Source organism: Babylonia areolata, chromosome 1, assembly GCF_041734735.1.
Source record: "Babylonia areolata isolate BAREFJ2019XMU chromosome 1, ASM4173473v1, whole genome shotgun sequence".
In the NCBI taxonomy this organism is placed as follows: Eukaryota; Metazoa; Mollusca; class Gastropoda; order Neogastropoda; family Buccinidae; genus Babylonia; species Babylonia areolata.
Genome location: NC_134876.1, coordinates 33494607 through 33509603, shown reverse-complemented (window position 1 = coordinate 33509603; position 14997 = coordinate 33494607). Strand labels below are relative to the sequence as shown.

Genomic DNA, 14997 nt, shown 5'->3' with positions numbered 1-14997 from the left:
TTTTCGTTCAGGGTAAATCGGAAGTGCTGCGGTACGTGTGGTGTGGTGAGGTGTGTGGTGTGGTGTGGTGAGGCGTGTGGTGAGGTGTGGTGTGGTGAGGTGTGGTGAGGCGTGTGGTGAGGTGTGGTGTGGTGTGGTGGCAGTTGATACTAGTTGTTAGATAATAACAAGAACCAAACATTGCCAGTGGACACCTCTCGCCTCTTGGTCGCAACAAAAAACAACAACAACAACAAAACCCCACACAAACAAAGAGAGAGAGAGAGAGAGAGAGAGAGAGTGCCTGATTATCAAGCCAGAAAAGACAAAAGGTAATTCAGGGCTTTCCTGACAAAGAAAAGCGAATCGACCAGCAAGACAGCGGACAGACGTGGATTGAAAGAGTTCACGGCATCCCCACGGGGGCGTGGGGTGTGTGTGGGGGGTCATTGTGAACTTCAGAATCAGAAGCTACCACCACAAAGACCACAAGATGAAGGCACTGTGAGCAAGTGGCCGCAGGTCAAAGGAAAACAGCAGCAACAACAGCAACAACAACAACAAAAATGGCCAAACCTGAGTGTCGGCAAGAGCCCCATTCTCGTTTATTTATTTGTTTGCCGGTGCAGTCGCCTAGTTAAACCTGACACAGTCACCATACACGTGACGCTGATTTCATCACCGTTCTCACTGACTGTGGTGCAGTAGCTGTTGGGTATGTATAGGTCAAGGTCACTGATCACTGGGAGATATCGTCCTGGCGACTTCCCGTGCTTTAATCCCTCATCAAATGTCAGGGATTGTTTTTTTCTTTGCCTTTCTCTCTCCCTCTCTCGATGCACGCGTCTCGTGTCTGCCTGACCCCCGCCCCTCCTCTGTGTGTGTGTGTGTGTGTGTGTGTGTGTGTGTGTGTGTGTGTGTGTGTGTGTGTGTGTGTGACAGACAGACAGACAGACAGACAGAGAGAGGGAGAGAGAGAGACATGAACACGAATGTTTATTCAGAATAAGGCCTTGGCCCCATACTAAAGGGGCCAATACAAAAGAGCAAAATACATAATTCTCTCCAACCAACAAAGGTAACAATTAACATATAAGCTCTACAAACGAATATTACGAGACTGCAGTGCGTAGCCTTTTGCTTGCTTCATAATTATTTGTAGCTAAATTAAAAAGACCTGTCTCATTTCTTGGTGACAACAACATATTCAGCCTAAAATGTATGGTTCTGTATAATACTTCGAATGAATTAATTTCACTCTCAGATCATGAAAAGCAGGGCAACAAAAAAAAAAAAATGTATTTCGTCTTCTTTAGCCTGACTGCACAAACGGCACATAAGTTCCTGTTCACTTACTTTTCTGTATCTAAAACAATGGCAAGTAATATCAGAGACACCGAATCTAAATTTGCTTAAAGCACTCTTTACACATCTACTTATTTTTATTCCAATGTAAGGTTCTATCTTGTGCGTTGTCTTGAAAAATCTACATTGTGGAAATATATCACTGTTATACATAATTATGGTCCTGCTAGTCCTGCCACCTACAATCAATTATTTTTAGTTTAAAACATTGGACACTTTGGTTATCCAAAACAAACACAAATTCGTACGAATTTAGACATTTTCGTATGTTATAAGCCCATGTCTTCTTACCGTTACTATCTAAGTTTCGCAATAACTTGCAGGCCTTAAAGGTCTATCTAAATTAATCCATTCTTTTATGTTTAAGCCAGTATTTTACACATTTCACATACAAGTTCAAATAAATTGGATACCTACCCAGTTCTCCGTAAATAAATCATTAGGTGTTCGATGGTCTACATTTAAAAAGCACTTCATGCATACAAATGCACCATTTCTATTATTACATTATTTTGAGAGAGAGAGAGAGAGAGAGAGAGAGCTTATTGTTTGTAAAAATCACCAAACGAAAACGCTCAGTTTACTTCTAATGTCTTTATAACATACTTCTTCTTTTTCTTCGTTCGTGGGCTGCAACTCTCATGTTCACTCATATGCACACAAGTGGGCTGTTACGTGTGTGACCGTTTTCACCCCGCCATATAGGCAGCCATACTTCGTTTTCGGGGGTTTTATAACATACGAAACGCATACGTTCATATTGTTTAACCTTCAACTCCCAACAGCGGTCAATGGGTTCAGGTTTGTTGATCCTTGTCCCCAAGCCAGAGATGTGTTCGATCATGTGCACGAACGTTTTCCTTTTTCTTTTCCTTTTAAATGTCATTTTCCAGTTCAGCTACCTGACTTTTCAAATCCTTCTGGATCCGAGTAATGCGTTCGTGGGTGTGGGCGACTGGCCTGAAAGCACTTTGATTGGTCTCTGCACAGGAACCAGCTCTCTCTGAATACACTAGTGTTTATTGTCATTGCTTTATTCCTTTTCTCCTCCCCCAAACCCTCTCACAACAACCTGAACAACAAAGACAACAACAACAACAAAAAACACGTAAAAGGACAACAACAACAACACAAGAAAACAACAAAGTAAACAAACCAAGTCTTTTTACTGAGGCTGGCTTTGAGCTAGGCCCCTCAGCCAGACGGAGACAGAAAGATAAGACAGAAAGGAGACAATTACAATAAACTGGCTTCTACTGACTGAAAGGAGATTTCAATAGTGTGTTCCCATAGTGCTTCCAGAAAAAAAAGATGCTTAAGGTCTTGTATTGAGTACCAAAATTTGCCTGTTGAGAACAGAAACTGCTCAGATAAAACACCACCACCAACAACACACCAATGTGCTCCAGCTTTCTGGAGAAAGACCACCACGAATCACATTGTACATAACGTCGTTGTGTGTAAAGCCTGCAACGATCAGGACGTGAACATGAGGAACCAGGTTGCTAGGTCTTCGAGCAAGACATAAGCGTGAGGACCCAAATTGCGATGTCTTTGATCAGGACGTGAACGTGGGGACCCAGATAGAGAGGTCTTCATTTCCCAACAATCAAGGAATGAGGCCAAGAGTGTGAGTGGCGAGAGAAAGACACGAGACAATGGCGAAAGAGTGGAGAAAAGAAGAGGGGACCCCCCAAAAAACAAACAAACAAACAAACAACAACAACAACAACAAAAGAAAAAAGAAAAAAAGGACAACTCTAAACAGACTACGGGTGGGTTGCATCTATGAGCGGTCTTTGCAGCGGTAAGTTTGCTTAGCGTTAAGACTATTTTTTCCCCATGTCAACGCTAATTCCACAGACAGAAGAAGGTTCCTGACGCGAAGCAAACTTAGTGTGACTTCGTACACGCAAGGCCTTCCAGGGCTGGGCTCTAGAACCGATCCAAGCAGCGCCCAGTTTGCTTCGCCTTTCCCATGTCTACGCTAATTCCATGTATTTCGGAACATTCGTAGCGTTGAGCGAACTTACAGCTTCTAAGATCGTTCGTGCAACCTGACCCAAAACAAACGTCCGACAGCCTGTTAAACAGCTCTTCCGTTGCCGCCACAATTCAGCACCTCCCCTCGTCATCGGTCGGAGACGCCCAATCGTCGGCGGTCAGCGGAGACCTGCTAGCAGCTCGGGCGCCTCGGACACCACCAGGCAAGGCGTGAGAGAAGGATGTCTGACTGTCCGCCGCAGGACTCAGATAAAGTAGACGAGAAAGCAGGCGACTTAAAACACTCGAGCGACTTGAAACACTCGTCTCTCTCATGTACAGATCTTTGACGATGACGTCCTCGCATTGTTTCACGGACTACAGGTGGCAGGACTGTGATAATTGCTTCATGAATGTATGGTGTTACTAAATTGTGTAATGTGTCAAATATGAAGAAAGTAATGTGTTACGTGTCAAATACGAAGAAACTAATGTGTTACGATGTGTCAAATATGAAGAATCGAATGCAGTCTTCTTAAATGGATAAAAATCGGTTGATGTTAGAGTGCCGAGGACAGAAAATTTGATTTAAAAGATTGTTTAAGATATTTCATTATATAAACATTATGTTATAATTTCTTTACAAGAAGCTCACTCAACTAACAATGTAACTCTTTTGGAAAAACAGTGAGGAGAAAACTCTTTCAGAACAAAGCGTCTATTTGATATAAAGCAGGTCATAGTAGTTTTCAAAAAGCTCACTGGAAATGTTTATCTGAAACTGGAACAAGACAGAATCCTATTTCTCTCAGTCACAAAAATGACAGAAAAAACTGCAATGCATGTGCACCAAACACCTCCACCTCCAAGAAAACTTTGTCCTTGAACAAAATAAAAGAAAACCGTAGCGAGATTTGTAAATATAACTGTCTTCTCTTCGCGAATATCAACCGCGTGTATACTGTGTTCAAGTAAATTATTTCATTGAATTAATGATCAAGTCTTCAGATACCTGCAGAACATTCCAAAGTTTACAAGAGGAACACATCTGGAGCTGAACCAACCCTTTCATCGCTCGACTACTAGACCACTGTTTTATGTCAAAGACCTGATGCATTTTTGCGTGTTTTGACAATGTAAGTATGTTTCCATCCCTTCATAGAACGGCAAACACAAAGCGCAGTGCCAGCGAATTTGCATACTGTGAGGTCCAGTTTTTTGAAAGTCAGTAACATATATTTAAGGAACCAAACAGTTATCTCTCCAAAAACTAACGACTTTCCTGAAAAATCCTCCAAGGATTACAGTAACGGAGACGTTTCTTGGAAAGTAAAATGTATGGATGGTGTTAAAACTTTTGCTGTTGATTTGAAAAAAGAAAGACTTTGCATTGCTGTTGATTTGAAAAAAGAAAGACGTTGCAAAGAATTAAGTGAACTCAAAAATATAGAAAAGCAGTTAAAATAAAAAGAATATGTTCCAGTAAAAAAAAGAAGAAAAAAAAGAGAAAACCCCCAAACAACAAAAGAACAACAACAACAAAAAACAACAAAAACACTAGAACTGAAGAAGCAGTTTTAGCATTGATTAGAAAATGTTCACCTCAACAAAGCAAAAGGAGCATAGGTCAGGTCGATAATATAATGGATTGAAGAAAATAAACGCAACACGAAAAACCTTTTGTAAACTAGAAAAAAACTAGACGAAAGAGAAAGGCTGTAAGAAAATCAAGCAAAGACACTGGCCAAACTGTTACTGATCAGATGTACACACTACACGAATATATTTTCTTCGTTACGGAACTATATAATAACAATAATAATAACACTAATGATAAAAATAAAGAACTGCTGCAGAAAATGTTAACGTTTCCACGTCTAATTGTAAACGACGTTTGTTCACGTGAAGAAGATGTTTCTATAGAAGAAACATGCAATGACTAAATCAAAATGACAGAAAACAAGTAAATAATGGCACAGCACACGGAACTGACGGACTTACTGTGGAATATATGAAATTCTCTTGGAACAGATAAGTGGAACAGATACAGATTCATTCGTCGGGTAATTTCATAAAGGAGTAATCACTTACACTAAAAAATGTGAGTGATTATTTTGTTACACAAAGGTAAATATCTAGATAATAACAATTTCAATAATCGGAAACATGTAACTCTGAAAAACTCCGACAACAAAATATTAGCAAAAGTTTTATCATAGAGGCTCAGAAAAGTAATATGTAAATTAGTAAACAATGATCAAGTGGATTTCATCTGAGGCAGAAATATCGCTACAATTATACGAACAATAGATGATGTGATCAGTTACCTAAAACGGACAAACAAAACAGGTTACTAGAAAGCGACTATCTTAAAGCCTTCAATTCTATTTCTTAAACGTTTACGCGTTTGATATATTTGGCTCTGGTGCCGATTTTCATAAATGGATTTATGTTCTGATTAACAAAAACTCATGCCTAAAAAAACAACACCATGGTTGCTGCATTACTGGGCCATTCTGTGTTTCATGCAGGATTAGACAAGGCTGCCCTTTCTCTCCTCTTGTTTTCGTTTTGGTTGTGAAACTACTTGTCACTGAAATTAGAAATAGTGTAATAGAATAAAACCACTCACTTCTCCGGAGAGACATGCAGCTCCTATTAAATTAAAACAAATGACTGATGACACACATTGTTCCATGGATCAAGAAGATATCAGAACATCACAGAAATATGCAACTGGTCCGACGTTTATCGGGTCTTAAATCTAATCCTCATAAAACAGAGGCGCCAAAATAAGTAAACAAAACGAAGAGGAACATATACCAGTATTTGCTGTGAACTGAAAACAAAAGTATCTGTTTTGAGTCAGATAAGATGGCTAAACATATAGAAGACAATTGGTTACACAGAATAGATCATGTGAAACAATTAACAAACAGACGGAGTAAAAGAGTAGTTAGAGCTGATACAAGTGAAAGTTCTTGTTGTAGAAAATTTGGGGGGTCAGTTTATGTATGTAATGCAACCCACTAGTTTTCCACTCACAATCTTAAAAACATTCATATCACACGTTTATAATTACACGTATACTATCTGGTATCCCCAATGCCCCACATCCCAATGAAACTACCATTATATCAGTCCTGTTATCTTAATCGGAAACAATGAATTAGCATCTACAAAAAAGTCTTCTACGCCTCTGCATTGTATTTCTGAGCGGGAAATGAAAGTTGACCTGGCAGAAGCATTGGACCCGCGTTAGGAATTCATAAATTTGTATTATACAGTTCCGACCACAAAAAAACGTGTTTGTCACAGGCCCGTATGCATAATTTTATGCGCAGGCACACAGCCACACTCGCACTCACACACGTGTACACACGCTCGAAGGAAGTGACACTTACCATATGACGCAACAAACACTAGATCAAGAAAAACCCAGACACGTGTGAGGACTAGTCGAACATAAAACAACAACAACAAAAACAACAAAACAAAACAAAAACGTCCATCAAAACGAAAAAGAATTGTGCGTGTTGGTTTTTGTTTTCTTTTCTCCTTTTTTCCTGTTGATGAGTATAGTCTGTTTTCGACCAGTGAAGAAAGCCACGTGCAGAGAACTTTCCACGAAAGAAAGAAAGGAAGGAAAACGAAACACATGGAGGAAAAGAAAGAAAATATGTGTTCCACTGAGAACACTGAGAAGCATGCAACTGAGGATGAAAAACAACAACAAAACAAACACCTCCCCCCAAAAAGAAAACAACAACTCAACAACCCCCCCCCCCCACCCGAAAAAAAACAACAACAAAAAAACCCGCCCCCCAAAACAACCCCCAAAACAAACAGCAATAACAAAAAACAAAAACAAAAAACAAACCAACACAAAACAAAAAGAAAACAAAAACAAAACAAAACAACAACAACAACAAAAAACAAACAAACAATCGACACCTCTACACACACACACCCTCCCTCTCAGCACGATCTCTCCCATTCATGCCCCTCCACACACACACACACACACACACACACACACAGAGCCACCTCACACAAGACAACAGTCCACAGGGGAGGACTCACGATGCTGGTGAGGATGAAGACGATGTTGAAGATACGGCCCAGCACGGTGGAGGCGCTGATGTCCCCGTAGCCCACCGTGGACATGGTGACCATCAGGAAGTACAGGCACTCCCAGTACGTCAGCTTCTGAGCGTTGCTGAAGTCGAAGAACGGGTCCCCTGAGTTCTCCAGCTGCAGCAGATTGAAATGAGGTAACCCCGCGGAAATGGATTATGGCTGCCACACAATCACAACTGAATAAGTTCAGCAAAAAAAGACTAGGGGTGGGTTGCCTGAGCGAAACTTAGCAGTTTAAGTTTGTTTATAGTTAAGAATGTTCCTAAGTAAGTTCAGCAAACAAGGCCAGGGGTGGGTTGCAAAAGCGAAACTTAGCAGCTTAAGTTTGCTTATAGTTAAGAATGTTCCTAAGTTAGTTCAGCAAACAAGACCAGGGGTGGGTTGCAAAAGTGAAACTTAGCAGCTTAAGTTTGCTGATAGATAAGAATGTTCCTAAATAAGTTCTGCAAACAAGACCAGGGGTGGGTTGCCTGAGCGAAACTTAGCAGCGCTAAGTCTGCTTATAGTTAAGAATGTTCCTAACTCCACGGTAAACTCCATATACTTAGGAGCAGTCTTAACTCTAAGCTAACATAGCGCTGCAAAGATCGTCCCAGACAACCCGGCCCAGGGAATTAAAACATGGAGTAACGTCCCACTGCAGCAACGGTAGGAAAACGCCGCCGAGTTTACCTGCTGTACGTATTTTGGAAACTCAAGCGAACAGGTTTCCTCTATTTTTTTTTTTAAATGCATAGATTCTATTCGTTCAAAAAAAACGTTTTCCGAACATATCTTATCGACAATCCACACAAGCATCTTTCACCGTATTCTTATTTTCTTATTATACAGATTCCTCTTCATTTACTCTTAAAACAAACAAATAAACACAAATTTTTCCTACGTGGAAGTTGCCATACTAGACTCAAGTTGTAAGCAGAGCAGAGGGTTAGGAACGATGCCAGACATTTAAAAGGTCACGCGCTGGATTCCCAGGCTGCGCAACATTATCCCTGCGTCCCTCCCCGTTCTGGCATCCTCGGTGCAGAGTTAAATATAGATTCCACCCCCCCCCCCCTTCCCCCTGCCCTCCAAGCCCCCACCCCCTGGGACACAGTCATATCCCTACCCGTGCAGACCATACCACCGGGGGAGATGCACCGGGGATTGGATGATGCAGAAGGAGCTGAATGTCACAAAGAGCGGGGCAGACTCCATCCAGAGGCTACATTACAGCTTATAGACGCTTCAGTTAAAGGTTGAAGTTAAGCGGACACAATGCTTTCTTCTCGAAAATGTAGACTGTTTTCTTTCCTCTCTTCTTCTTCTTCTCTAAACCTGATATTCACGAGTGTATTTCCATCTGGGAGCATGGGAGATTAAACATTTGCATCGCACACACACACACACACACATACACACGCCCGCGCACGCGCGCGCACACACACATAGAAAAAACACCCCCCCCCCCCCCCCACAGACACGCGCACGCACTCACAACACACACACACACACAGAGATATATATACATATATATATATATAACACATACACACACAGAGAAAAAACAACAAAAAAACACACGCGCGCACGCACACACAACACACACATCTAGCACCCCTACCTTCAATCTCCCTTCACACACACACACACACATTTTCGTTAGGAAAACATAAAAAAAACAACTGCAGGCAGGAAAAAATACAAAACAAAATGGGTGGCACTCTTCAGTGTAGCGAGGCGCTCTCCCTGGGGAGAGCAACCACGAATTTCACACGGCGAAATCTGTTGTGACAAAAAGAGTACCACAATACTCCAACACTGAAGCATCACCCCCCTCTCTCTCTCGCCACAACAACCCCACCCCGCTTTCCCTCCACACCCAGCGGACAGCCAGCCACACGCAGCCAGACAAACCACACAGCAGAATGACTCACCAGGTGCAGGAAGCCAGCAGCGGCCAACCAGAGCGAGACGAAGTAGGCCACTAACTGGGCCAGGTGGATGAGGGTGCTGGTCTTCAGCACGTTCAGGTACGTCAGGATGTCTGGGAACGACATCAGCCTCAGCGCTCGTAGAAACCTCAGACCTGAGAGGGAGAGGAAGAGAGGGGTGGGGGGGTGGGGGGGGATTAATGGTAAGGTTATTTCATTAAAAGATGACGATGACGATGATGGTATCAATAATGATATTCAATTGTTCAATCAATGAATGAGGGCCAGGATCGATGCTCGAAAACACACCAACAAAACCCTAAGACAGGAGAACAAAGACAAATGATGATGATAATGACGATGACAACAAACGATGACAGTGATTATGGAACAGGAGCTTGGAAATGGCAGTAAACCCAGTGCATGCAAAAGCTTAAGACTTATAGTTAGGTTGAATACCAAATGATATGACGACAACGATGATGACGACAATGCTGAACATCTCGATCTACCTTTGTGCTTTCAAATCAATCTCAAAAATCTTGGGCAAAATACATCCGCGTGTGATGATGATGAAGACGAAGAAGATGATGGTGATGATGCTCTTAAAGACGACGACGACGACGAATTAAACCAGAAAGTCCAGGCTCAAGTCTTGCAAACACCTTCGCTCTAACGACTACAAGAACACAAATGACAACGACGGCGAACACGACGATGGCAGGAGGAGAAGAAATAAACACAGAAAAAAATACAACAGGAAAATAAATACACATTGATACACGCCCACCACCTCTTCGTCCCCTAACACACATACATATACACACCGTGAACAAACCTCCCCTTGCTTCAAACCCCTAGGACACTGAAAAGCCTCGGTTAACTCACCACCGGCGCAGACATTTGCTTTCACGGTACTATATTGTATGTCTTTCAGGGCTTTCAGAATACCACCATTCAAACCTTTTCTGTACAATATTTTCCGCAAGTTCTCCATATATACAGAGTCAAAGAAAGGCCTGTATGAAGTCAATGAAAGTGACATACAATTTTCTGTCTCAGTCACTGTTTCTGGGCCATAGCTTGAAGTGTGAATATGTGATCAAATGTGCTGTGATCGGCCCCAAAACCTTCTTGTTCCTCCCCAGTTATACTATTGTCTTCTATCCAATTTGTAATGCGCTTGTTCAAAATAAAACTGTACAACTTTCTACGAATGTTTAATAACTATATTCCTCTACACTTGTCAGTGTTGTTTAATGAATCGCATTTTTTGTACAATGGCTGCCAAGCACCACTCATCAGGAAAATAAATGATGATCAAAATGAAAGTTAACGAGAAATCGTGTAATCTGCTATACGCTGGTCTTGAAAATTCCACCTTTCAAATTGTCTGGCCCTGGCGCCTTATTGCGCTTTAGAGCTTTAACTTCACCTCTCACTACCTCTGTAGAAATAGGTACGTTTAGTACTTCACAACCATAGTCCCTATCAATTTCAGTATGTGCATCCTTCTGATCGTAAACAAGCGTTAGTTGGAGCACTTGCAGAACAGTTAAAAACGTTTCTGAACTGACCATACCGCTCTTCACTACTTAAAGAGAAAGATAGATGGATGGATTGATAGACTGAGAGATTGAGAGAGAGAGAGAGAGAGAGAGAGAGAGAGAGAGAGAGAGACAGAGGAGGGATAAAGAGATGGAGAGACAGAGAAAGACAGACGAAAAGAGATAGATAAACAGAGACCGAAAGAAGAACAGTACACTCTCTCTCTCTCTCTCTCTCTCTCTCACACACACACACTCTCTCTCTCTTTCTCTATCTCTCTCACACACACACCACACAAAAACACTCACACCTACGCACCCCCTACACACACACACACACACACACCTGTAACCAACCCATCGAAAACACCCAAGCCAAGAAACAAATCACATCAACCATCGTAATGAGTTCTCTCTCTCTCCAACGCTGACGACGGTACAGCATCACCACAATGACAGCCTGCTGGTCGATGACTCGTGCAACGTCCGCAGAGAATCCCCTCCCCCCCCCCATTCATTCAAGCTGGTAACATGTAACGACACCTCCTCCAAATGACAAATCAGCTAGAGGTAACACGTAACAACGCCTCTGTATCACGCATCTCTTCTCTGTCACCAGCAGGCACGGCGAGAATAAATGGGATTTCTATGTTATAGTCATGTGAAACTGATGGACAGAATGCAGTGCGAGGCGAAGGTGGATGGGATTGGTCCGGGAACGCAAGAGCAAGGCGAAGTGAAGGCATGTAAATGCATGCGTCCACCAAAATCACTTACACGTCGTTCATGTATGGCAAGCACGCTGCGCATACAGAGATAGATACATACATAAACACAGAGAGAGAGACAGAGAGGGAGACACACACACACACACACACACACACACAGAGATGAGACAGAGCGAGAGAGACAGAGATGAAACACACACACACACACACATACACACACACAGATAGAGAGACTGTATACACATACCTTCCCCAAAGCGCACGCTGTGAATATACACACGCAAGCTCGCGCGCACACATGCATGCATACACACCATACAGCTCTTGCTTCTTTTGTTCGGGTTTCTCTGTCTGTCTGTCTGACTGTGCAAGTGTGTGTGTGTGTGTGTGTGTGTGTGTGTGTGTGTGTGTGTGTGTATACATGTGGGGTGTGTGTGTGTGCATGTGGTGTGTGTATGTGCATGTGGTGTGTGTGTGTGTGTGTGTGTGTGTGCGTGTGTGTACGTGTGTGCGTGTGTGGATGATGATAGGGGCATAAATGATAGGTAAATGTATGTAAGAGTCGAGATGGAAGAGAGAGAGAGAGAGAGAGACAGACAGACAGACAGACAGACAGGATATAATACATCATACTTGGAAATGAACGAAGGGACATGGGAGAAGACGGAGAGAGGGAGATGGAGAGAGAGAGACAGAGAGAGAGAGAGAGAGAGAGAGAGAGAGAAGAGGGCATTTTTTTTTCAATTAATGAGGGCAATAAAGATAGAGAAAAACAAAAGTGACGCTTGCACACACACACACAGACACAGAAACAAACACACACACACAAACAAACACACACACACACAAACGATGTTATTTCAACACACACACACACACACACACACACACACACACACACACACACACACGATGTTACTTCATAACCACCCCCACTTAGAAAAACGCGAAATCACCCCCCAACGATGCCCGCTGGAAGAGTGAATTAAAAGTGGGTGCCAGGATGGTGGAGTAGGGGACAGCAAAATAACCCCCCAAAAAAACAAAAAACAAAACAAAAAACAAAAAAACAAAACAAAAAAAACCCCACCCAACTCAATCACGCTGTCTTTTTCAATGGAAGTCGGGGAGCGGGTGGAGGGAGAGAGCGGGTGGTGGACGGTTGCGTGGTGGAAGGGTGAATGAATGAATGCTGTACAACGAGAAAGGAAGAAAAAGCAGAATTGTCGCTAAGAGAGAGAGAGAGAGAGAGAGAGAGAGAGAGAGAGAGAGAGAGAAAAGAAGAAAGAAAAAAGCCAGCTCTGGAAGCAGGGACTGTTGCTCAATCTTCGCTGCCTCCTTCCCGTCCTTCCTTCCTCCTTCCCGTCCTTCCTTCCTCCCGTCCTTCCTTCCTCCCGTCCTTCCTTTCTTCCTCCCTCCTTCCTTCCTCTGTCCTTCCTTCTTCTCGTCATTCCTTCCTCCCGTCCTTCCTTCCTCCGTCCTTCCTTCTTCCCGTCCTTCCTTCCGTCCTTCCTCTGTCCTTCCTTCCTTCTCCCCGTCCTTCCTCCCTTCCTTCCTTCCTCCCGTCCTTCCTTCCTTCCGTCCTTCTTTCCCTCCCGTCCTTCCTTCCTCCCGTTCTTCCTTCCCCTCGTCCTTCCTTCCTTCTCCTTCCTCTTCTCTTCCTTCTCCCCGTCCTTCCTCCCTTCCTTCCTTCCTCCGTCCTTCCTTCCTTCCGTCCTTCTTTCCTCCCGTCCTTCCTTCCTCTTGTCCTTCCTCCCTCCCGTCCTTCCTTCCTTCCTCCCGTCCTTCCTTCCTCCCGTCCTTCCTTCCTTCCCCTCGTCTTCCTTCCTTCCTCCCGTCCTTCCTTCCTTCCCCCCGTCCTTCTTTCCTCCGTCCTTCTTTGCTCCCGTCCTTCCTTCCTTCCGTCCTCCCTTCCTTCCTTCCTCCCGTCCTTCTTTCCTCCGTCCTTCCTTCCTTCGTCCTTCCTTCCTTCCTCCTGTCCTTCCTTCCTCCCATCCTTCCTTCCTTCTCCGTCCTTCCTTCCTTCCTCCCTTCCTTCCGATCTCAACAAACCCTGTTTTTTCCCCCCTGTATTCTTTGAATGAAGCAAAACTAGACAAAATAAAATGAGACGGAACAGCACTTTAGTTTGCATTAGAAACGAGAGAAAAGAAAATCAAACAAAACGAAACGGAACGAAATGAAGCAGCACTTAGTTTGCATTAGACATTGACCAAAAAAAAAAAAAAAAAAAAAAGACTCACACACACACACACACACACAAAAGGGAAAAAAAAGCGCAGTGTAGTCGTGTTCATTTTTGCCGTTGTTCTAGTAGTTAATTAAGGAGGAAATTGGCAGAACGGTTTGCCAATCCAGCGTCTATAGGGGGCGGGGTTCAATTTCCGCTGCCGCCCTTTCGAAATCCCAAGTCGGATTTGAAAATCAGACAGAGCGCCTAGTCATTCGGATGAGACCGTAAACCGATGTGCCGTATTGTGCAGCACGCATCTGGCGCACTGATAAAGAACCATTGGCAACGTAAGTATTGTCTGTCCTCTGGCAAAATTCTGCAGGTGAAATCCACTTTGATAGGTACACAAATATATGCATGCACTCAAGGCCTGATTAGCGCGTTGGGTTATTGCTGACCAAACATCTGGCTATCACATGCTGAGTACCGTTTACAGAATTGTCCGAAGAGAGAAACGCCTTCTTGAGAAAATGAAAATGACGTTAGCTGTTCAGTACTTGAAAACCTCCAAACGGCACTGATACAGGTATGCATGCATACATGCATGCGTGCGTGTAAGCGCGCTCGCGTGTGTTGTTGTGTTGTGTTGTGGTGTTGTTGTTGTGTTTGTTGTTGTTTTGTGTTGTGTTGTGTTGTGTGTGCGCGCGCGCGTGTGTGTGTGTGTGTGTGTGTGTATGTGTGTGTGTGTGTGTGTGTGTGTGTGTGTGTGTGTGTGTGTGTGTGTGTGTGTGTGTGTGTGTGTGTGTGTGTGTCTGTTTTGTGTGTGTGTGCGTGTGTGTGTGTGTGTGTGTGTGTGTGTGTGTGTGTGTGTGTGTGTGTGTGTGCGCGCGTGCGTGCGTGCGTGCGTGGAGGAGGATGGAGGTCAACAGTATCTAGTTGAATGATGTGCCAAACGGAATACATTGATAATAGATAAATATATACGTAAAGAAGGAAAGAAAGAAAGAAACTAACTAACAAACAAATAAATGCAAATTGTCGCGAGGGAGGCGCGGTGCTATGTGGATGGGCTGTCTATGTCCACGTTCCTCCGGTCTCTGCCTGCCGGCCTGGTTTATCCCACGAAGCAAATAAGCGAAACAAAACAAAACAAAACAAAAAGCAGCACT

General features: G+C 43.3%; 1 protein-coding gene across 7 annotated transcripts in view; it reads right to left on the bottom strand.

Moving 5' to 3' along the window:
- The window catches only part of LOC143282069 (calcium-activated potassium channel slowpoke-like), a 146215-nt gene that overhangs the window by 49367 nt on the left and 81851 nt on the right, over positions 1-14997 (bottom strand). For all 7 annotated transcript variants that reach the window (XM_076587533.1, XM_076587549.1, XM_076587559.1 and 4 more), the window contains 2 exons: positions 9384-9535; positions 7411-7581 (listed from right to left, as the gene is read on the bottom strand). In XM_076587533.1, the coding sequence (XP_076443648.1) occupies positions 7411-7581; positions 9384-9535 (323 nt within the window). The remainder of the gene's footprint in view (positions 1-7410; positions 7582-9383; positions 9536-14997) is intronic.